The sequence below is a fragment of the Heterodontus francisci genome, chromosome 4, assembly GCF_036365525.1.
Source record: "Heterodontus francisci isolate sHetFra1 chromosome 4, sHetFra1.hap1, whole genome shotgun sequence".
Lineage (NCBI taxonomy): Eukaryota > Metazoa > Chordata > Chondrichthyes > Heterodontiformes > Heterodontidae > Heterodontus > Heterodontus francisci.
The window spans coordinates 153,004,678-153,029,433 of record NC_090374.1 but is presented as its reverse complement, the minus strand read 5'-3'; the positions used below and the strand labels follow the sequence as shown (position 1 = coordinate 153,029,433).

The window sequence follows — 24,756 nt, the reverse complement described above, 5'->3', positions numbered from 1 at the left end:
CTGGAAATAGTAACCATGTAATCAGCCAAGTTTGTTGTTCTTTGATCCTAAGGGGCATAAATTATTACTGTATCTACTGCCAGCCGCTCCGCTCGAAAACTAATACCTTGAAGTGCAGCTATCCCAAGCTCATTGTTCTAGCGAAAGTAAGTTTCCACATCACATTCTCTCCTCTCCTCTTATAATATTTGGTGTGCACTGATGCTGCTGAGGATCCCATTTGTCCGATGGAGGCAGCATTTGCAATTCTCCAAGAGGAAATGAATTTCATAATTGCAGAGAGGGATGATCATAATGAACATTTTCTTGGTTGAATAAAATTTGTATATGCTGGTGATCCCATTCAAAGATTTCTCATGGATATCTTCAATTTCATGGACTTTAATATTTTATTGCATTCTTGCTTTTGAGTTCCACAGCTGCTAAAAGTTCATAAGAATTTATGGTCCAATTCCTTTTCCAGAACCTACACACATGTTTTGGAGGACCTGTGAGAAGCCCATGCTTTCATCTACTTCGTTAATTCAACATAGACCAGGTCCTTTATCATTATCACCTTGGCCTCTCTGATGTACTGTGTACATACATGTGTTGTTTCATGTTTGCTGAACAGTGCCTTACATGTAACTACAATCAAATCTATTTGGGCCTGAATGCCAATATTCTCCAGACCAGCTGGCAGTTCCAGGGAAAGTAGAAAACTGGACTCAAGACACAAAAGGTAACTCTTAATAAAGAAACAATTGGGTGAGGTGGGCCACTGTTTGTTTAAAAGTTGATAGCTCTACAGATAAATGTTCACATGAGGTGCAAGCATGCCCCAGGGAAAGAGGTGACACTTGGCATCATGATCTCATTCGCGGAGGCACTAGCCATAATTTTTCAGTCTTAGACTCGGGGGTGTTGCCAGAGGACTGGAGAATTGCAAACGTTACACCCTTGTTCAAAAAAGGGCGTAAAGATAAGCCCAGCAACTACAAGCCGGTCAGTTTAACTTCGGTGGTGGGGAAACTTCTAGAAAGAATAATTTGGGACAAAATTAGTAGTCACATGGACAAATGCGGGCTAATTAGAGAAAGCCAGCATGGATTTCTTAAGGGAAAATTGAGTTTTTTCAGGAGGTAATAGGTTGATGAGCGCAATGCTGTTGATGTGGTGTACATGAACTTTCAAAAGGCATTTGATACAGTGCCACACAACAGACTTGTGAGCAAGGTTATAGCTCCTGGAATTAGAAGGATGGTAGCAACACTGATATGGAATTGGGTGAGTGACAGGAAACAGAGTAGTGCTTAATGGATTAAAAACAAGAAATGCTGGGGATACTCAGCAGGTCTGGCAGCATCTGTGGGGAGAGAAGCAGAGTTAATGTTTCGGGTCAGTGACCCTTCTTCGGAACTGGCAAATATTAGAAATGTCAAAGGTTATAAGCAAGTAAAGCGGGGGTGGGGAAAGAGATAACAAAGGAGAAGGTGTAGATTGGACAAAGCCACAGATTAGCTGACCAGAAGGTCATGGAGCAAAGGCAAACAATATGTTAATGGTGTGCTGAAAGACAAAGCATTAGTACAGATAGGGTGTTAACGGACTGAAGATTGAACAGCAGCAAGTACAAAAATGAAAAAAAACCAGTGGGTAAGCAAACTGAACAAACTAAGATGAAATAAAATAAACATACAAAAAAAAATGTAAAAAAGAAAAAATAACTAAATAAAAGTAAAATGGAGGGCCCGTCATGCTCTGAAATGATTGAACTCAAATGTTCAGTCCGGCAGGCTGTAATGTGCCTAATCGGTAAATGAGATGCTGTTCCTCGAGCTTGCGTTGATGTTCACCGGAACACTGCAGCAAGCCCAGGATAGAGATGTGAGCATGAGAGCAGGGGGGTGTGTTGAAATGGCAAGCAATCGGAAGCTCGGGGTCATGCTTACTGACTGAGTGGAGGTGTTCCGCAAAGCAGTCACCCAGTCTGCGTTTGGTCTCCCCAATGTAGAGGACACCACATTGTGAGCAGCAAATACAGTGAAAGAAGTACAAGTAAATCGCTGCTTCACCTGAAAGGAGTGTTTGGGGCCTGGGATCGCGAGGAGAGAGGAGGTAAATGAGCAGGTTTTACACCTCCTGCGATTGCAGGGGAAGGTGCCATGGGAATGGGGCGAGGTGGTGGGGGTAATGGAGGAGTGGACCAGGGTGTTGCGGAGGGAACGATCCTTTCGGAATGCTGACGGGAAGGGAGGGGTAGATGCGTTTGGTAGTGGCATCATGCTGGAGGTGGCGGAGGATGATCCTTTGGATATGGAGGCTGATGGGGTGGAAAGTGAGGACAAGGGGAACCCTGTCACGGTTCTGTGAGGGAGAGGAAGGGGTGAGGGTGTAGAGGTGCGGGAAATGGGCCGGGCATGACGGCCCTGCCAACAACACTGGGGGGGAATCCTCAGTTGAGGAAAAAGGAAGACATATCAGAAGCGCTGTCATGGAAGGTAGTATCATCAGAGCAGATGTGTCGGAGACGGAGAAACTGGGAGAATGGAATGGAGTCCTTACAGGAGGCAAGGTGTGAAGAAGTGTAGTCAAAGTAACTGGGAGTCGGTGGGCTTATAATGGATATTAGTAGACAACCTATCCCCAGAGATGGAGACACAGAAGTCGAGGAACGGAAGGGAAGTGTCAGAGATGGACCATGTAAAGGTGAGAGAAGGGTGGAAATTGGAAGCAAAGTTGATAAAGTTTTCCAGTTTGGGGCGGGAGCAGGAAACTGCACCGATACAGTCATCAATGTACTGGAAAAAGAGTTGGGGAAGGGGGCCTGAGTAGGACTGGAACAAAGAATGCTCGACATATCCCACAAAAAGACAGGCATAACTTGGACCCATGTGGGTACCTGTAGCAACACCTTTTACTTGAAGGAAGTGAGTGGAGTTGAAGGAGAAGTTGTTCAATGTGAGAACAAGTTCAGCCAGGCGGAGGAGGGTGGTGGTGGATGGGGACTGGTTGGGCCTCTGTTCAAGGAAGAAGCAGAGAGCCCTCAAACCGTCCTGGGGGGGTGGGGGGGATGGAGGTGTCGAGAGATTGGACGTCCATAGTGAAGAGGAGGGGTTGGGGCCAGGAAACTGGAAATTGTCAAAATGACGTAGGGCGTCAGAAGAGTCACGGATGTAAGTGGGAAGAGACTGGACCAGCGGAGAAAAGATAGAGTCAAGATAGGAAGAAATAAGTTCAGTGGGGCAGGAGCAGGCTGACACATGGGGTCTGCCGGGACTGTCCCGTTTGTGGATTTTAGGAAGGAGGTAGAAGCGAGCTGTCCGGGGTTGCGGGGCTATAAGGTTGGAAGCTGTAGATGGAAGATCTCCAGAGGAGATGAGATCAGTGACAGTCCTGTGGACAGTAGCTTGATGTTCGGTGGTGGGGTCATGGTCCAGAGGGAGGTAGGAAGAAGTGTCCGTGAGTTGGCGTTGAGCTTCTGCAAGGTAGAGGTCGGTAGGCCATACAACAACAGCACCACCCTTGTCTGCAGGTTTGATGACCATGTCGGGGTTAGACCTGAGAGAGCGGAGTGCCTCATGTTCAGAGGGGTACAGGTTAGAGTGAGTGAGGGGGGCAGAGAAATTGAGATGACCAATGTCTCGCTGACAGTTTTCAATGAAGAGATCAAGAGCGGGTAAGAGGCCAGGGGGAGGGGTCCAGGTAGCAGGGGAATGCTGGAGGCGGGTGAATGGGTCTGCTGGTCAGGGGGAGGACTCCTGGTCAAAGAAGTGAGCCCGGAGGCAGAGGCAACGGAAGAAGAGCTCAACGTCGTGCCGAGCGTGAAATTCATTGAGGTGGGGGCGTAAGGGGATAAAACTGAGACCTTTGCTGAGTACAGAACATTCAGCATCAGAGAGGGGGAGGTCAGAGTGTATAGTGAATACACGGCAAGGGGTCAGATCAGAAGGGGTGGGGTCAGAGGGAAGTGAAGGGGAAGGAGGACCTGGAGGAGCATTCGTCCCCATCAGCTGCTGGAGCTTGCGTTCCTTGACATCTGAAAGGAAGAAAAAAAGTTTTTTGTTAATGCGTCGGATGAGACGAAGGATGAAATGAAACTGCAGAGTAGAACAGCTTTGAGATAAGGTGAGGCGGTACTGCTGGAGAGAGAGGTCCAGTGTGTGCATGTGGCGGCGCATAGCACTGAGTGTGGATCTCAGGATGCGGCGAGAATAGTAGTCCGAGGAACGTTGTATTTCTCATAGATACCTGTAATCCTGGGTGGATTCAAACCATGATGGGTGAAACAGCAGTTGGAATCTGCGTGGAATAAGTTGGAGCTGGAGACAGTCCCTGAGAAAGGAGATGTGGCTGTGATAACGAGTTTTGGTAGACACTTTATCAAATACCAGGAGGGAAATAGAAAGCAATGAAGGTGAACAAGGTAAAAGACAAACGAAAATCCTGTTGGAGAGAAGAGCAGAACTTCTTCAAGGTAGGCATTTCTGGAAGAGAAGTGAGTGAATTAAACACTAAAATAAAAGCAAAATGCTGCGGATGCTGGAAATCTGAAATAAAAACAAGAAATTCTGGAAATACTCAGCAGGTCTGGCAGCATCTGTGGGGAGAGAAGCAGAGTTAACGTTTCGGGTCAGTGACCCTTCTTCGGAACTGGCAAATATTAGAAATATCAAAGGTTATAAGCAAGTAAAGCAGGGGTGGGGCAAGAGATAACAAAAGAGAAGGTGTAGATTGGACAAGGCCAATGTGCTTAATGGATGTTTTTCGGGCTGGAGGAAGGTTTGTAGTGGAGATCCCTCGGGGTCTGTGTTGGGTCCCTTGCTTTTCCTGATATATATTAATGACCTCGACCTTGGTGTACAGGGCACAATTTCAAAGTTTGTGAATGACACTAAACTTGGAAGCATTGTGAACTGAGGAGGATAGTGTAGAACTCCAAAAGGATACAGATAAGTTGGTGGAATGGTCAGACAGGTGGAAGATGAAGTTCAATGCAAACAAATGTGAAGTGATTCATTTTGGTAGGAAGAAAATGGAGAGACTATATAGAATAAAGGGTACAATTCTAAAGGGGGTGCAGGAGCAGAGGGACCTAGTTGTATATGTACATAAGTCATTGAAGGTGGCAGGACAGGTTGAGAGAGTGGTTAATAAAGTATACAGAATCCTAGGCTTTATTAATAGGGGCATAGAGTACAAGAGCAAGGAGGTTATGTTGAACTTATGCAAGACATTAGTTCAGTCTCAGCTGGAGTATTGTATCCAGTTCTGGGCACCACACTTTTGGAAAGATGTGAGGGAATTGGAGAGAGTACAGAAAGGTTTCACGAGAACAGTTGTAGGGATGAGGAAGTTCACTTCTGAAGATAGATTGGAGAAGTTAAGACTGCTTTCCTTGGAGAAGAGAAGCTGAGAGGTGATTTGATAGAGGTATTCAAAATCATCAGGGGTCTGGACAGAGTAGATAGAGACAAACTGTTCTGACTAGTGAAAGGATCGAGAACGATAGGGCACGGATTTAAAGTCTTTGGTAAGAGAAGCAAAAGTGGCATGAGGAAACCTTTTTCAAGCAGCAAGTGGTTAAGGTCTGGAATGCACTGCCTGAGCGTGTGGTGGAGGTAGGTTCAGTTGAAATGATCAAAAGGGAATTAGACTGTTCTGTGAAAAGGATGAATGTGCAAGGTTATGGGGAGAAGGCAAGGGAATGGTACTGAGTGAATTGTTCTTTTGGAAGGTTTGTGCTTGTTAATTTGTGTATGTAGCTGTATAACTGTAATTTCATTTATATAGCATCTCTAAAGTAGTAAAAACATCTCACGGTGCTTCACAGCAGTGTTATCAAACAAAATTTGACACAACCACATTAGGGGATATTAGGATAGGTGAGTAAACGCGTGGTGAAAAAGGTAGCCTTTACAGAGTGTCTGTTAGTAGGATACACAGGTAGAGCCTTTGACCTCGTCAGCAGACGTGGTCTCTTCAGACTACTAGCAAAGATCGGATCTCCACCAAAGCTACTAAGTATCATCACCTCATTCCATGACAATATGAAAGGCACAATTCAGCATAGCGGCGCCTCATCAGACCCCTTTCCTATCCTGAATGGCGTGAAACAGGGCTGTGTTCTCGCACCTGCACTGTTTGGGATCTTCTTCTCCCTACTGCTCTCACATGCATTCAAGTCTTCAGAAGAAGGAATTTTGCTCCACACAAGATCAGGTGGCAGGTTGTTCAACCTTGCCCGTCTAAGAGTGAAGACCAAAGTACGGAAAATCCTCATCAGGGAACATCTCTTTGCTGACGATGCTGCATTAACATCCCACACAGAAGAGTGTCTGCAGAGACTCATCGACAGGATTGCGGCTGCCTGCAACGAATTTGGCCTAACCATCAGCCTCAAGAAAACAAACATCATGGGACAGGACGTCAGAAATGCTCCATCCATCAAGATCGGCGACCACACTCTGGAAGTGGTTCAAGAGTTCACCTACCTAGGCTCAACTATCACCAGTAACCTGTCTCTCGATGCAGAAATCAACAAGTGCATGGGAAAGGCATCCGCTGCTATGTCCAGACTGGCCCAGAGGGTGTGAGAAAATGGTGCACTGACACGGAATACAAAAGTCCGAGTGTATCAAGACAGTGTCTTCAGTACCTTGCTCTATGGCAGCGAGGCCTGGACAACGTATGTCAGCCAAGAGCGACGTCTCAATTAATTCCATCTTCGCTGCCTCCGGAGAATCCTTGGCATCAGGTGTCAGGACCGTATCTCCAACACAGAGGTCCTCAAGGCGGCCAACATCCCCAGCATATACACCCTACTGAGCCAGCGGTGCTTGAGATGGCTTGGCCATGTGAGCCGTATGGAAGATGGCAGGATTCCCAAAGACACATTGTACAGCGAGCTCGTCACTGGTATCAGACCCACCGGCCGTCCATGTCTCCGCTTTAAAGACGTCTGCAAACATGACATGAAGTCCTGTGACATTGATCACAAGTCGTGGGAGTCAGTTGCCAGTGACCGCCAGAGCTGGTGGACAGCCATGAGGGCGAGGCTAAAGTGTGGCGAGTCGAAGAGACTTAGCAGTTGGCAGGAAAAAAGACAAGCGCAAGGAGAGAGCCAACTGTGTAATAGCCCCAACAGCCAATTTTATCTGCAGCGCCTGTGGAAGAGTCTGTCACCCTAGAATTGGCCTTTATAGCCACTCCAGGCGCTGCTTCACAAACCACTGACCACCTCCAGGCGCTTACCCATTGTCTCTCGAGACAAGGAGGCCAAAGAAGAACAAGAGGCTTAGGGAGGGAATGCCTGAGACTGGGGCCTAAGCAACTGAAGATACAACTGCCAATGATGGAGCAATTAAAAATGAGGAGGCACAAAGGGCCAAAATTGAAGGAGCATGGAGTTCTTGAAGGTTTGTCGGGCTGGAGGAGGTTACAGAAATAGGGAGAGCTAAGGCCATCAAGGGATTTGAAAACTACAACCAGTACAGGATTAGTCTGGGGTTCAGACATGCTTATTATCAAAAGCAAGAACATTTGTCTCAGTGAGAAGTGATTACAATGTGTTGTGAGCAAGCAAATGATCCCTGTTTGTTATTTCCACTATCTATTTAAGAAACTTGCCAACAATGGCAAAGTAAGAACAGGAAGAGAACAGGAAAAAGCTGAGAATGGTTTCATTCTCCTGCAACAGTAACCCTGGGTCAGTTATGCAGCTGTCATCTTGTATTGACAATTGTCTCCACATGTTGTATTGCAAAGGAGGGTACTAGGGGAAGGCTGCAATGTGAAATGCACAATGGCCAAGTGTGGATGAAGGAACAGATCACTGGAACAAGTCCTACAGTGTTAAATAAAGGTCAGATCCAGGCACAGGATGAACCTAAAAGGACACAATCACTTGAAGGTCACCCAGAGTTGCTATCCTTTCACTGGAATACACAGAAAGCTGTCTGTCTCAACCCATTCCTTCCTAAAGCTGTGAATTACCAAATAATAGAAATTGGCTATGTATTTTGGTTATCTCTTGAGATAAGGAGGCCAAAGAAGATTTTGGTATAAATTGTAAAGTACTTATGCCTCTCCACACTACTCCATTGTGAGTTTGGTTCACTGGCAGCACTCATGCTGGTAATAAATTCAGCTCCAGGACCTGAGCGCCAGCCTGCTATTTCAGTACAGTACTGAGTGAGTCAGTGATGACATCCCCCCAACTGAAACATGAAACCATTTCCCTACTCAGATGGATGTAAAACATCCAATAACACTATTGGAAGAAAAGCAGGGAGTTTGCCAATTTCCCAATCGACATTTAACCCTTAACCAACATCAGCAAAAAAAATTGCAGTTTGAGACGTTTTTTGTGTGCAAATTGGTTGAAACATTGGCCACGTAGCAACAGTGACTGCACTTCAAAAATAATTTGTGTAAAACATTTTAACACATGATAAAATATAAATCTATAAAAAGCCTTTGCTTTCTTTCATTGATCCCCAAAATATTGATGACACGGTTCACCAGATTGCTCTGAGTTTATATACCATTGTGTATGAATATTGAGGGATAATCTGATCATCAAAATTAAATATACTCGATGAGGCAGATAAGACTTGCTCTGATGGGAAAATCGAGAATGAGGACATAATTTTAAATTTAGAGTTAGGCCATTTAGGAGGGAAATCAGGAGGTGGTTTTTCACACAAAGCGTAGTAGAAATCTGGAATTCTCTCACCAAAAGACTGGATGCTGAAAATTGGAGCTTTCAATTACTGAGATGGACAGATTTTTGCTGGGAAAGGCCATCATGAGATAAGGAGCTAAGGCAGGTCGATTAAGTTGAGGTACAGATCTAATTGAACTTGAGGGACAGGAACACAGGAACAGGAGTAAGCCTATTTAACCCCTCGAACCTGTTGGCCATTCAATTAGATCATGGCTGATCTGTGACCTAACTCCATATACCAGCCTTTGTCTCATATCCTTTAATATCTCTGGTTAACAAAAAAAAGTCATTCTTTTCAAATAAATAATTGATCTAGCACCATTTACAGAAGAGTTCCAAACTTCTACCACCCTTTGCATGTAGAAGTGCTTCCTAATTTCACTCCTGAAAGGTCTGGCTCTAACTTTTAAACTATGCCCCTGGTCTTAGACTCCCCAGCGAGTGAAAATAGTTTCTGCCAATTTATCCTATCTGTTCCTATTAATATCTTGAAAGCTTTGACCAAATCATCCCTTAAACTTCTAAATTCCAGGGAATAAAACCCGAGTTTGTGCAATTTTTCTTCATAATTTAACCCATGGAGTTTCAGGTATGGTGACCAGAACCGTTCACAGTACTCCAGGTGTGGTCTAACCAGGGGTTTGTATTGCTGAAGCATGACTTCTACCTGTTCGTATTCTATTCCCCGAGATATAATGGCCAGCATTCCAATAGCCATTTTCATCATTTACTGTACCTGTTTGTGACATTTTAATGATCTATGTACAAGGATCCCCAAGTCTCTCTTTGGGCCTCCACTGTTCCTAGCTTTTCACGATTTTAGAAAGTACTCTTCAATCATTTTTAGGTCCCAAGTGGATGACTTCACATTTGTCTACATTGGGCAAAACTGAGGCACTTACCTTCCGGAACAGCAGCAGACAGGAGCAGACCTGCGGGAGGAACACTGAGCGGGAAGCAGTTAAATACAGCTCGAGGATTTCAGGCTACAGCACTTGCCTTCCGGGAGAGGAGCAGCCTGCAGGAAGAACACGGAGCGGGGAGCAGTTAAATACAGCCCGAGGAACACGGCCTGCAGCACTTGCCTTTCAGGAGGTCAGTGGAGAGGAGCGGACTTGCGGGAAGAACAAGGAGCGGGGAGCAGTTAAGTACAGCCTGAGGATCGCAGCCTGCAGCACGATGGACAGGTTGTCACCATTTTAAAGATTTGTAGAAAGCTCCTCCCAGTCATCAATATCAATGCTGCCACGGTTCAAAGAGAGCTTCAGAGTGTCTCTGAAGTGTTTTCCTTGCCCTCCCTGGAACACTGGCCATTTGAGAGTTAAGAAAACAGGACCTGGCAGGGGGGATTGTTTTTAGCCATCCAGACACAGTATCCAGTCCATAATACAGGCATATGAATTTGAAGCAGGAGTAGGCCACTCGGCCCCTTGAACCTGCTCCACCATTCAACAAGATCACAGCTGATCTGGTTGTAACCTCAGCTCCACATTCCGGCCTACCCCCCCATAACCTTTGACCCCCATACTTATCAAGAATCTATGTACCTCTCTTTAAAAATATTCAACAACTCTGCTTCCACTGCCTTTTGAGGAAGAGAGTTCCAAAGAGACTCAACCCTCTGAGAAGAAAAAGTTTCTCCTCATCTCTGTCTCAAATGGGCGAACCCTTATTTTTAAAGAGTGACCCCTAGTTCTCGATTCTCCCACAAGAAGAAACATCCTTTTCATATCCACCTTGTCAAGACCCCTCAGTATCTTGTATGTTTCAATCAAGTTGCCTCTTATTCTTCTAAACTCCTGCCGATACAAGCCTAGCCTGTCCAACCTTTCCTCATAAGACAACCCACCCATTCACAGAATCATAGAATAATACAATGCAGAAGAGGTCCTTCGGCCCATCGAGTCTGCACCGATGCGTTAAAGACACCTGACCTGTCTACCTAATCCCATTTGCCAGTACTTGTCCCATAGCCTTGAATGTTATGACGTGCCAAGTGCTCAACCAGGTTCTTTTTAAAGGATGTGAGGCAACGCGCCTCTACCACCCTCCCAGGCAGTGCATTGCAGACAGTCACCACCCTCTGGGTAAAAAAGTTCCTCCTCAAATCCCCCTTAAACCTCCTTCCCCTCACCTTAAACTTGTGACCCCTCGTAACTGACCCTTCAACTAAGGGGAACAGCTGCTCCCTATCCACCCTGTCCATGCCCCTCATAATCTTGTACACCTCGATCAGGTCACCCCTCAGTCTTCTCTGCTCCAGCAAAAACAACCCAAGCCTATCCAACCTCTCTTCATAGCTTAAATGTTCCATCCCAGGCAACATCCTGGTGAATCGCCTCGGCACCCCCTCCGGTTCAATCACATCCTTCCTACAATGTGGCGACCAGAATTGCACACAGTACTCCAGCTGTGGCCTTACCAAAGTTCTATACAACTCCAACATGACCTCCCTGCTTTTGTGATCTATGCCTCGATTGATAAAGGCAAGTGTCCCATATGCCTTTTTCACCACCCTATTAACCTGCCCTTCTGCCTTCAGAGATCTATGGACAAACACGCCAAGGTCCCTTTGTTCCTCAGAACTTCCCAGTGTCAGGCCATTCATTGAATACTTCTGTGTCACATTACTCCTTCCAAAGTGTATCACCTCACACTTTTCAGCGTTAAATTTCTGCCACTTTTCTGCCCATTTGACCATCCCGTCTGTATCTTCCTGTAACCCAAGACACTCAACCTCACTGTTAACCACTTGGCCAATCTTTGTGTCATCCGTGATCCAACCCCCCACATAGTCATCTATGTCGTTTATATAAATGACAAACAATAGGGGACCCAGCACAGATCCCTGTGGTATGCCACTGGACACTGGCTTCCAGTCACTAATACAGCCGTCTGTCATCACTCTCTGTCTCCTACAGCTAAGCCAAGGTATTAGTCCAGTAAACCTTCTCTGAACTGCTTCCAACTTATTTACATCCTTCCTTAAATAAGGAGACCAGTACTGTACACAGTACTCCAGATGTGGTCTCAAAAATACCCTGTATAACTGAAGCATAACCTCCCTACTTTTGTATTCATTCCCTCGCAATAAATGATAACATTCTATTAGCTTTCCTAATTACTTGCTGTACCTGCATACTAACCTTTTGCGAATCATGCACCAGGACACCCAGATCCCTCTGCATCTCAGAGCTCTGCAATCGCTCACCATTTAGACAATATGCTTCTTTATTATTCTTCCTGCCAAAATGGACAATTTCACATTTTCCTACATTATACTCCATTTACCAGGTCTTTGCCCACTCACTTAACCTATCTATATCCCTTTGTAGCCTCCTTATGTCCTCTTCACAACTTACCTTCCTATCAATCTTCTGTGTCATCGGCAAATTGCATGATCATACCTTCGGTCCCTTCATCCAAGTCATTTATATAAATTGTAAAAAGTTGAGGCCCCAGCACTGAACCCTGCGGCACACCACTCATTTCATCTTGCCAACCAGAAAATGACCCATTTATGCCTACTCTCTCTTTCCTATTAGCTAGCCAATCTTCTATCCATGCCAAAATGTTACCCCGCTCCATGAGCTTTTATTTTCCACAATGACCTGTGATGTGGCGCCTTATCAAATGCCTTCTAGAAATCTAAGTATAGTACATCCACCAGTTCCCATTTATCTAGAGCACATGTTACTTCTTCAAAGAACTCCAATAAATTGGTTAAGCATGATTTCCCTTTCACAAAACCATGTTGACTCTGCCTGATTACTTTGAATTTTTCAAAGTGCCCTTCTGTAACATCTTTAATAATAGCTTCTAACATTTTCCCTATGGCAGACGTTAAGCTAACTGGCCTGAAATTTCTTGCTTTCTGTCTCTCCCTTTTTGAATAAAGGAGTTACATTCGCAATTTTTCAATCTAATGGAACGTTCACCGAATCTAGGGAATTTTGCAAAATTAAAACAGATGCATCAACTATCTCACTCGTCACTTCTTTTAAGATCCTAGGATGAATTCTAACAGGACCCGGGACTTGTCAGTCCGCAGCTCCAATAATTTGTGCAGTACTACTTCTGTACTTTTCTTGAGTTCCTCCCTCCTTTCCATTTCCTGATTTACAGTGTTGTGGAGAAAATAACCATTTTTGAGTCCACGGGATTAAAGTAAATAAAGGTTTTTAATCAAGCACAGTGCAGGAGAGAAGTATCTGGTGTTGATCCAGAGGCTTCTCAGTGAAACAGAATTTGAAACACATTTATAGGAGACAGTCACCGTTACTCATTTGTTTGCACTACCCCGACACATTCCAGGTCTGCAGCTTGATCAATAAACTGGATTGTATCCCCACTAACATTCTCCTGCAATCTCTTCCCCAGCCTTGAAGCTGGCAGTTCCCATTGTTTATGGCATCCTGTCCCATCTCCAGTCACACTCTTATCTCTTTGATTAGTGAAGCAAGGACAGCATGTTTACACAGATGTGAAGGCAATTAGGCACTAGGTTGTACAGCTTTCCCAGAACAATGGCTAAGTATACCATCATGCCCTAGTTCCCCACAACTACAGTGTTTCCATATTCCCTCTAAGACTGTTAACGTATCCTTATGCTATACAATCTACGAATGTTGCCCTACTCGTCCCACTTCAACAGTTATTTCTGGGATGTTACTTATATCCTCTATAATGAAGACTGATGCAAAATACCAGGTCGAGTATAAGCTGCTCTCTGGTTAGCTGCAGAATGTGCTGTTCTAAGAAACTATCCCAAAAATATGCTATAAACGCCTCATCTAGGCTACCTTTGTCCATCTGATTTTTCCAGTCTATATGTAGATTAAAATCCCTTATGATTCTGACAAGCTGCCATTATTTCTTCCTTTATATCCCGTCCTACCATGTGGTTGCTGTTAGGGGGCCTGTATACCAGTCCCACAAGTGACTTCTTGCCTTTATCATTTCTCATCTCTACCCAAACTGCTTTTACATCCTGTTTTCCTGAACTTAGGTCATCCCTATTGTGCTAATACCATCGTTAATTAAGAGAGCCACCCCTCCACCTTTTCCTAGCTTCCTGTTTTCCCTAAATGTCATGTACCCTTCAATATTCCGGTCCCTATCTATGTCATCCTGCAGCCATGTCTCTGTAATGGCTATCAGATGTACTTATTTATTTCTATTTATGCTATCAGTTCATCTGTTTTGTTTCAAATGCTACGTGCATTCAGATACAGAGCCTTTAGTTTTGTTTTATTACTTTTGTAACCTCTAGCCTTATCTACTGATTTGTTCTTAGATTTGTGCTCAATATCCCTTCCTGTCACAGTCTCTATCTTTTTCCATATTAATACCTTTCTCTCTTGCCTTGTCTCTACTCGTTGATTTATCACATCTTCCCAAATTTGATTCCTTGCGCCCACTATTTAGTTCAAAGCCCTTTCTATTACCATACTTATGCGCCTGTCTAGAACACTGGTTCCAGCTAGGTTCAGGTGTAGACCGTCCCAATGGTACAGCCCCCACTTTCCCCATTACTAGTACCAGTGCCCCACGAACCGGAACTCACTTCTACCACGCCAGTCTTTGAGCCATGCACACATTCGAAGTTAGCTTTTGCAGGAGTTTTGTCTGAATGCTGTGGAGCTGGCTTCAAGAAGGACACTAATGTTTATTTGGTCCTCCCATTGAATCCGGAGGATGCGGCGGAGGCATTGTTAATGGAATTTCCCTAATGCTCTTATGTGTCACTGCACAGTCCAGGTCTCACTGCAGTACTGGAGTGTGATGACACCAGCTGCTTTGTACACAAGGACTTCTGTTGACTTACGAAGGTCTTTGTTATCAAACGCTTGCTGCCATAGTTTTTAGAAGGCTGAGCTGGTGCAGCTGATCATGTGTTACATCTTCTCATTGATAGTAGCTTTTTAAGAGAGGTGGCTGCTAAGGTACGGGTAGTAAAGGCCAGCTACCCGACCCGAACCCGATGGGACCCGACGATGTATCGGGTTCGGGCTGGGTCGGGTTGCACTTCTGGGTCCAGCATTTGGGCTCAGGTCGGTCCGGGTCGGACACGCTCTGTCACAGGTAAATGACTTCAATGTTAATTTAATTTTTGGACTAGAAAGGTGATTTTGTTAGTTATTTTATGCTTGTGCAAATCGGCACTGGGAGGTAAGTTAACTGATGGTCGGGTCGGGCGCGGGAAAAAATGGAAGGACTCGGGCCGGGTCGGGCTCGGGCCGGATGTGGTTCTTTCAGGCTCGGTTCGCGTTTTCTTTTGCAGACCCGAGCAGGCCTTTAATGGGAAGTGCTCAACATATTCCAAAGTCTCTCCTTCAACATGTATGGGAGGTGGAATATTTGGCTGAACGCATGTTGGTTGACAAATGAGTTTTGTTTTGGCAATGTTCAAGGACAGGTCGAGTCGCTTGTCAGCTTGCAAATCCTGGTGCAAAAACTAACTCGTTCAGACTGTTTTTTGCCAATTTTGCATTCAGTTAAGTGGAAACATTATACCATGTGACCCCTCTCTCCTGCTGTTGCCTAGGGTAACATGTGCACCTGCTGACATACTGTGCCTCAGAAATTCCAGAACCTTCTCTCCCTTCAAGGTGCACTGTTTTTAACAGTCTTAAAGGCGCACACTGTTTTTAATCGGCGGAAAAAATAATTACAAGTCTGACGCACTCAGGACAGTTGCAGTCATATCATCATAGAGAAATTGCAGAATTATGATTAAGTTTCTTGGACATCCAAATTTTTCGACCATAAAGCCTTGCAATTTGCTGAGTCAAATGCTTTGGTCAGGTTGATGAGTACAATGAAGAGTTCCTGGTGTGTTCTTACATTTTTCTTGCATTTGTCTGGCAACAAAGACCATGTTGGAGGTTTCTCTGGAAGATCTAAAGACACTCTGTGTCTGGGAGGATTTCCTCAGTCATAGGAAGTAGGCGAGTCAGGAGAATGCACGTCTGGATTTTCCCTGCTTTGGACAAGAGAAAAATATCCCGATAGTTTCCACAGCGTGGTTTTTCTCCCTTCTTGAAGATAGTCACAAATGTCACATTCCTGAAGTCGCTAGAGGGCGGGGTGGGGGTGGGGTTAGTTCTTTTTCCTCCCAACTCCATAGGATGAGTGCCTGGAATGCTGATGTGAGCAAAAGCCCACCAACTTTGTGGACCTCATCTGGAATATCATCGGGGCCACAGGCATTTTGTTTTTCATCCATTTAATTGCTTGTTGCAGCTCTCCTATTGATGGTGGTTCACCCATGGATTCCACCACAGGATACTGGGGCATAGCCTGAAGAGTGTCAGCTGCCACTGTGAAATCACGGTTGAGGAGTTGTTGAAAATGTTCTTTCCAGTGTTGACAAATGGCATTGTCATCCTTAAGAAGAGAGACACCATCCTGTGAGCAAGGAGATTTTGTCCATTTGACCCGTGTGTCTCACCAACTGCAAAGGCGGAAGAAGGCTGCAGCGGCAAGGTAGTCCCAGTCATCGTGGTTCGACAAGTCACTGAAATCTGACTACCAAGATGTCAAGAACGTGTGGGCAATGACGGTCCCCAGGTTAAACAAAGTCACGCGCAGGCTTCTACCAGGGTCCATTTGCCAAGTCCTGTGGTGATGGAGAATTGGTGACGGGGACGGAGCTGTGAACCTGGAAGTCCCGAGTCAAGAATCTGCACACAGGCGACAGATGCATGAAGGTTGTTGGACACCTGTGTTGGGACAGAGGCGTCTTTGGGCGGCAGCCTCAGTGACTGCGCAGTCCTCTTCAGAATACCCTCTGCTCACCCCAAATGGTGGGGGGGGGGGGTTGTGCGGGCTAGAAAAGGTGCTCTAAAAATAGGCTGAACTGCTTTCTCCTGGCTGAGGAATCACACCTTGTGGGATCACTATCTTCGTGGTCAAAGAAAGAAAACTTTAAATTTTGCAACTTGGAATGTGAGAACACTCCTGGATAATCTCAATTGTGACCGTCTGGAAAAAAGAAGTGTGATCGTTTCACGTGAGCTATCAAGACTCCAAACTGACATCATTGCCCTCAGAGACCTGCCTTTCTGGGAGGAGCAGCTGAAAGATACACTATCTACTGGAAAGAAAAGGCTGACAGAGACCCTTGTCCACAGATTTGGTTTTGCCATCCAGAATAGGATCTTGGATGCATTGCCAGAACTCCACAATTGTATAAAGGAAAGTCTTACAACTCAGCCATAATCAATATGCCTCTGTCATCAGTGTTCATGCCCCGACCATTGACTCCAATGAAGATGTTAAGGCAAAGTTCTATTCTGACCTTGATGAAATCCCCACTGCCATCCCAAAAGAAGAGAAGATCTTTCTGGGGGACTGTAATGCCAGGGTTGGCTGTGATTCCGATGTCTAGAGAAGAACCATTGGGAAAAACGGGGTGGGAAAAGCCAATGCAAATGAAGTCCTCCTGCTGTCAAAGTGTACTTAGCATGGCCTCATTATAACAAACACCCTTTTCTGCCAGGAGGGCAAATGCAAAACCACATGGAGACATCCTAAATCATGCTAGCCTGGCACCTCCTGGATTATGTTATTGTTCGAGTCAAAGATCTAAGGGATGTCTGTCTATCACTCGATCCTTGCGGGGGACTGATGCCTACTGGACAGATCATCGACTTGATCGATCGGTGATGAACATCTACCTAGATGCAAGACATTGCAAGACCCAAAAGTCCAAAAGGAAGATGATCAATGTCTCAGCCCTAAAGCAGTCTGACCAAAGAGAGGAATTCCAAGTGCAGCTCACAATCAATTTGGAAAATCTTCACACATCCAACTCAATTTCAGAACAGTGGGAGAAAATACAGTCAGCTGTACTAGACTCCTGTGTCCAGCCCATTGGGTTCGAGCATCATCGCCACCAGGACTGGTTCGATGAAAAAGATGCTGAAATATGTGACCTCCTGGAACAAAACAAGCAGCCTTCATTGCCTGGCAGAATAACCCAAGGTCACAAAGGCTCAACGCTGACACCCAAAGACAAATCTGGAAGCTTTTTTTTTATTCGTTCTTGGGATGTGGGCAACGCTGGCTAGGACAGCATTTATTGTCCATCCCTAAATGCCCTTGAGAAGGTCGTGGTGAGCCACCTTCTTGAACCGCTGCAGTCCATGTGGGGTAGGGACACCCACAGTGCTGTTAGGAATGGAGTTCTAGAATTTTGACCCAGCAACAGTGAAGGAACGGAAATATAATTCCAAGTCAGGATGGTGTGTGGCTTGGAGGGGCACATGCAGGTGGTGGTGTTCCCATGCATCTGTTGCTCCTGTGCTTCGAGGTCGTGGGTTTGGAAGGTGCTGTCTAAGGAGCCTTGGTGAGTTGCTGCAGTGCATCTTGTAGATGGTACACACTGCTGCCACGGTGTCGGTGGTGGAGGGAGTGAATGTTTGTAGATGGGGTGGCAATCAAGTGGGCTGCTTTTTCCTGGATGGTGTTGAGCTTCTTGAGTGTTGTTGGAGCTGCACCCATCCAGGCAAGTGGAGAGTATTCCAACACACTCCTGACTTTATATGGCTACACAAGTTCAGTTTCTGGTCAATGGTAACCCCCAGGGTGTTGTTAGTGGGGGATTCATCAATCATAATGCCATTGAATATCAAGGAGAGATGGTTCAATTCTCTCTCGTTGGAGGTAGTCATTGCCTGGCACTTATGTGGCATGAATGTTGCTTGCCACTTATCAGCCTATGTCTGGTGGTTGTCCAGGTCTTGCTGCATTTCTACACGGACTGCTTCAGTATCTGAAGAGTTGCGAATGGTGCTGAACCTTGTGCAATCATCAGCGAACATCCCACTTCTGACCTTATGATTGAAGGAAAGTCACTGATGAAGCAGCTGAAGATGGTTGGGCCTAGGACATTACCCTGAGGAACTCCTGCAGTGATGTCCTGGAGATCAGATGATTGACCTCCAACAACCATAACCATCTTCCTTTGCGTTAGGTATGACTCCAACCAGCAAAGAGTTTTCCCCCTGATTCCCATTGACTCCAGTTTTGCTTGGGCTCCTTGATGTCATACTCGGTGAAATGCGGTCTTGATGTCGAGGGCAGTCACTCTCACCTCACCTCGAGTTCAGCTCTTTTGTCCATGTTTGAACCAAGGTTGTAATGAGGTCAGGAGCTGAGTGGTCCTGGCGGAACCCAAATTGAGCATCACTGAGTTGGTTATTGCTGAGCAAGTGCAGCTTGATCGTACCATCGACGACACCTGCCATCAGTTAACTGATTGAGAGTAGACTGATGGGGTGGTAATTGGCTGGGTTGGATTTGTCCTGCTTGTTGTGTACAGGACATACCTGGGCAATTTTCTACATTGCTGGGTAGATGCCAGTATTGTAGCTGTACTGGAACAGCTTGGTTAGGAGTGCGGCAAGTTCTGGAGCACAGGTCTTCAGTACTATTATCGGAATATTGTCAGGGCCCATAGCTTTTGCAGTATCCAGTGCCTTCAGTCGTTTCTTGATATCACGCGGAGTGATCAAATTGGCTGAAGTCTGGCATCTGTGATGCTGGGGACTTCAGGAGGAGGCCGAGATGGATCATCAACTCAGCACTTCTGGCTGAAGATTGTTGCAAATGCTTCAGCCTTATCTTTTGCACTGATGTGCTGGGCTCCCCCATCATTGAGGATGGGGATATTTGTGGAGCCACCTCCTCCAGTTAGTTGTTTAATTGTCCACCACTATTCACGGCTGGGTGCGGCAGGACTGCAGAGCTTAGATCTGATCCGTTGGTTATGGGATCGCTTAGGTCTGTCTGTCGCATGCTGCTTACGCAGTTTGGCACACAGATAGTCCTGTGTTGTAGCTTCACCAGGTTGACACCTCATTTTGAGGTATGCCTTGTGCTGCTCCTGGCTTGCCCTCCTGCACTCTTCATTGAACCAGGGTTGGTCTCCTGGCTTGATGGTAATGGGAGAGTGGGGGATATGCCGGGCCATGAGGTTACAGATTGTGGTTGAGTACACTTCTGCTGCTGATGGCCCACAGCACCTCATGGATGCCCAGTTTTGCATTGCTAGATCTGTTCTAAATCTATCCTATTTAGCACAGTGATAGTGCCACACAACACGATGGACAGTATCCTCGATGTGAAGGCGGGACTTCATCTCCACAAGGACTTGTGTGGTGGTCACTCCTACCAATACTGTCATGGACAGCTGCATCTGCGACAGGCAGATTGGTTAGGACGAGGTCATGTATGTTTTCCCTTCATGTTGGTTCCCTCACCACCTGGGCCCTTGCCACCCTCAGTGCATCTTCCAAGTGGTGTTCAACATGGAGGAGTACTGAAGGGGGGGTGGGTGCGGTAAGTGGTAATCAGCAGGAGGTTTCCTTGCCCATGTTTGACCGAGCGCCATGAGACTTCATGGGGTTGGAGTCGATGTTGAGGACTCCCAGGGTAACTCCCTCTCGATTGTATGGCTCTGTGCTGCCACCTCGGCTGGGTCTGTCCTGCCAGTGGGATAGGACATACCCGGGAATGGTGATGGCAGTGTCTGGGACATTGTCTGTAAAGTATGATTCTGTGAGTATAACTATGTTAGGCTGCTGCTTGACTAGTCCATGGGACAGCTCTCCCAACTTTAGCACACGTCCCCAGATGTTAGAAGGGAGCACTTTACAGGGTCCACAGGGCTGCATTTGCTGTTGTCGTTTCCGGTGCCTAGGTTGCTGCTGGGTGGTCCATCCAGTTTCATTCCTTATTGACTGTAGCAGTTTGATGCAACTGAGTGGTAAAGGCCTGCTCGTGTCTGCAATTGAAATCTGGCCCGAGCCCGACAGAACCACATCCAACCCGAGCCTGACCCGGCCCGAGTCCTTTGATTTTTTTCTCGCGCCCGACCAGACCACCGGAATGAAGTTGCTTATATTAAAGAGGTTGTGCTCTACCTTGGATGGAATCGCTCACTACAGACTAGTGTGGAGTCCGATGTACATTTCCCACCTTGACGTCCTGGCTGTCACTGTGTCCAACCCGACCCGAGCCCGAATGCCGGACCAGGAAGAGCGACCCTATCCGACCCGAGCCCGATGTGTCGTCCAGTTCGGGTCGGGTAGCTCTACTGAGTGGCTTGCTAGGCCATTTCAGAGGGCATTAAGGAGTCAACCACATTGCTGTGGGTCTGGAGTCACATGTAGGCTAGACCAGATAAGGGCAGCAGATTTCCTTCCCTAAAAGACATGTGTGAACCAGATGGGTTTTTACAATTGTCTATGGTTTCATGGCCATCATTAGACTTGCTTTTAATTCCAGGTTTTTATTAATTAAATTCAAATTCCATCTTCTGCCATGGTAAAATTCAAACCCATGTCCCTAGAGCAATACCCTGGGTTACTAGTCCAGTGACAATACCACTTCGCCGCTGCCTCCCCTGATAAAGGACAAGTGGTGGGAAGAAAAAGCCCAAGAGATCCAAGAATATGCTGACCATCATGTCACGCAAAGTTTTTTTGAAGCCACTAAGTCCATCTATAGACCTGTACATCCAAGTCTATGTCATTAACATATATCAAGACAAGCAGTGGTCCTAGTACCGACTCCTGGGGAACCCCACTATACCTTCCTCTAGTCTGAAAAATAACTTCACCACTACTGTTTCCTGTCACTTAGCCAACTTCTTATTCATAGTGGCACTGCCCCTTTTATTCTATGGGCTTCAACTTCACTCCGCAAGCCTGTTATGTGGCACTCTATCAAACACCTCTTGGAAGTCCATGTACACCACATGAGCTGCATTACCCTCATCAACCCTCCCTGTACCTCATTTAAAAACTCAATCAAGTTAGATAAAGACTAACATATCCGCGCTGACTTTCCTTAATTAAGCTGCTCCTGTCAAAGTGACTGTTAATTTTGTCCCAGATTGTCATTTCTATCAGCTTTCCCACCACTGAGGTTAAACTGACTGACCTGTAGGTTGCTGGGTTTATCCTTACACCCTTTTTTTGAACAAAGGTATAACATTTGCAATCCTGAATTATAGACTCTAAAAATTTGACAACAACAGATGTTAGGCTAACTAGTCTATAATTCCTGGGTTTTCATCTCTCACCTTTCTTAAATAGTGGGATGACATGCTCAATGATTCCAATCTAAAGGAGCAGTTCCCGAATTAAGAAAACTTAGGAAGATTGTAGTTCGGGCAACTGCAATGTTCTCACCTACTTCATTTAAAACCCTGAGTTGGAAAGCATCTTGTCCTGGGATTTGTCAGTCTTTAGTGCCGTTATTTTCTTCATTATCTTTTTTATTTTATTTTATTTTGCTTACGTTAATTTGGGTAGGTCCCTGCCACGGATGCAACATTCGTCTCCTTGGGATGTCTGGCATGCTGACCTCTTTCTCTACTGTAAATACTAATGCAAAGTAATTATTCAGCATGTCTGCCCTTTCCTTATTTTCATTGGCAACATCACTTTACCAGTTTTAAGGGACCTATATTGCTTCTGATCACCCACTTTTTTCTAATTGTAAAAAATGTTTGTTTTGATTTTAATGTCCCCTTGCAAGTTTCTTTTCATACTCCCTTTTTGTTGCTGCCTGCTTTGTTACCCTTCGCTGCTCTTTGTATCTTTCCCATTTGAAAGCATCTGTGCTATTTTTTGCATTTTCCACATTTTTTTTCTTTTTAGTTTTATGTTGCCTCTTACCTCTTTAGTTGTCCATGTCTGTCTTTTTGGTAAGTCGAGCTCTTGCCCTTTAGAGGTATAATCTGGTCCTGTATCATAAATTCCTTTTGAATAACTCCTACTGGTCTTCTGTTACTTTACCTGTTAACAGTTTACTGTGGACAGTCTCTGTCTCATGCCATTGAAATTAGCCTTACCTAAATCTAGAATTTGAGTGAAAATTCTGGAAACAGTCAAAGTCAGGCAGCATATGTGGAGAGAGAAACAGTTAACATTTCAGGTCAAGGACCTTTCCATCAGAACCTGCAGTATTTGGTGTTTGTTTTAGGGACGTAAGAATCCTTGAAAACAAGTAGCTGACTCTTGCTACTTATTGACAATAGAACATTCCAGAGATTATAGAAGGGTTATGGAGACATATTGAAGTGGACTATAATCTGAGCACCTTTTGGGACTATCCCGAATCAGGTGTACCCGCCAGATGATCACTCTCTCTTAAGGTTGAGAAAGACAGATCTCACAGACACTTGAATGGGAATGAAGAACTGATCTAACTGGCTGAAGATATTACCATCTTCCAGATAGCCTTTTAAACAAGTTTTAGCCTGTATACAACAACCCAGATAATTTAAGGGTCTGGGCATCTCTCCTCAATAATGCACCTTCCCACTGAAGAGTGTACGGAGATGGGTTCTTGAGTTTTAGATACAGAAGACATATGAGATCATATATTTTCTGAATTAAAGTTTATGAAAGAACTGAACATTCAATTCACAGTTGATGGGTAAAACAACTGCAACATTAATAGTTCTAGGAAACAAAAGTAGAATCTGATTTCTAGTAGAGATTCCAAGTTTTAAGTCTAAATATTGTTACAGTAAAATAGTTAAGAAATCCATCAATATTTAAAGCAGTATTTACCTTAAATCTGTGTGTAGAAAGCTATAGAGTTTAGCGAGATGCCTCTATCCCAGTTAAGGGGAGAACTATCGTCGCCGCACCACAGCAGATGTACCTTTAGAACAAAGAACAGTACAGCATAGGAACAGGCCATTCGGCCCTCCAAGCCTGCACCAATCTTGATGCCTGCCTAAACTAAAACCTTCTGCACTTCCAGGGACCGTATCCCTCTATTCCCATCCTATTCATGTATTTGTCAAGATGCCTCTTAAACGTCGCTATCGTACCTGCTTCCACCACCTCCCCCAGCAACAAGTTCCAGGCACTCGCCACCCACTGTGTAAAGAACTTGCCTCGCACATCCCCTCTAAACTTTGCCCCTCGCACCTTAAACCTATGTCCCCTAGTAACTGACTCTTCCACCCTGGGAAAAAGCTTCTGACTATCCACTCTGTCCATGCCGCTCTTAACTTTGTAAACCTCTATCGTGTCGCCCCTCCACCTCCGTCGTTCCAGTGAAATCAATCCGAGTTTATCCAACCTCTCCTAATAGCTAATGCCCTCCAGACCAGGCAACATCCTGGTAAACCTCTTCTGTACCCTCTCCAAAGCCTCCGCGTCCTTCTGGTAGTGTGGCGGCACAGTGGTTAGCACTGCAGCCTCACAGCTCCAGAAACCCGGGTTCGATTCTAGGTACTGCCTGTTTGGAGTTTGCAAGTTCTCCCTGTGTCTGCATGGGTTTTCTCCGGGTGCTCCGGTTTCCTCCCATTTCCTCCCACAAGCCAAAAGACTTGCAGGTTGGTAGGTAAATTGGCCATTATAAATTGTCACTAGTATAAGTAGGTGGTAGGGAAATATAGGGACGGGTGGGGATGTTTGGTAGGAATGTGGGATTAGTGTAGGATTAGTCTAAATGGGTGGTTGATGGTCGGCACAGACTCGGTGGGCCGAAGGGCCTGTTTCAGTGCTGTATCTCTAATCTAATCTAATCATCAGAATTGCACGCAATATTCTAAGTGTGGCCTAACTAAAGTTCTGTACAGCTGCAGCATGACTTGCCAATTTTTGTACTCTATGCCCCGAGAAAAGCTGAAACGAATCCACCGATTCTTAAGATCCACTATGTGTTTTCAATATTTATACTGTTTTTAAGCTACAGAACTAGATTTTTTGACATATGCGGGTATTGTCTCTCTTGCAAGTAAGCTCGTCTCCTTCTATTTTCCAAATAAGGCTGAAAAATGACAATTTCTAGTTGAAATCCACATTATTTAATTTCTAAGGAAAGGCTGAGCTAGCAGGAATCTGTGAGCACAGATGGTGGTCAATATCCTTAAGGTCAGCAGGATGCTGAAGATTGCACATCATGGTACATTTCCTAGCTGCACAATAGTGTTTTACGATTATAACTCTGCTTCCCGGATTCAGTTGACTGGTGATTTAGGTGCATCTGTAGAAAAAATGTCATCCATTGTTAGG

At 45.3% G+C, this 24,756-nt stretch overlaps 1 protein-coding gene across 16 annotated transcripts in view; it reads left to right on the top strand.

The window, feature by feature from the left end:
* The window catches only part of LOC137369334 (ovoinhibitor-like), a 46,762-nt gene that overhangs the window by 4,151 nt on the left and 17,855 nt on the right, over positions 1-24,756 (top strand). For 6 of the 16 annotated variants that reach the window (XR_010974920.1, XM_068030391.1, XM_068030385.1 and 3 more), the window contains one exon: positions 9,555-9,894. Coding sequence is in view for 9 of the 16 variants with exons in the window: in XM_068030385.1 (XP_067886486.1) it covers positions 9,555-9,894 (340 nt within the window). In the remaining 7 variants the exon portion in view is untranslated. Of the gene's footprint in view, positions 1-52; positions 147-463; positions 722-9,554; positions 9,895-24,756 lie in introns of all 16 variants that reach the window. The other 10 variants (XR_010974925.1, XR_010974921.1, XR_010974923.1 and 7 more) reach the window with 3 other exon arrangements.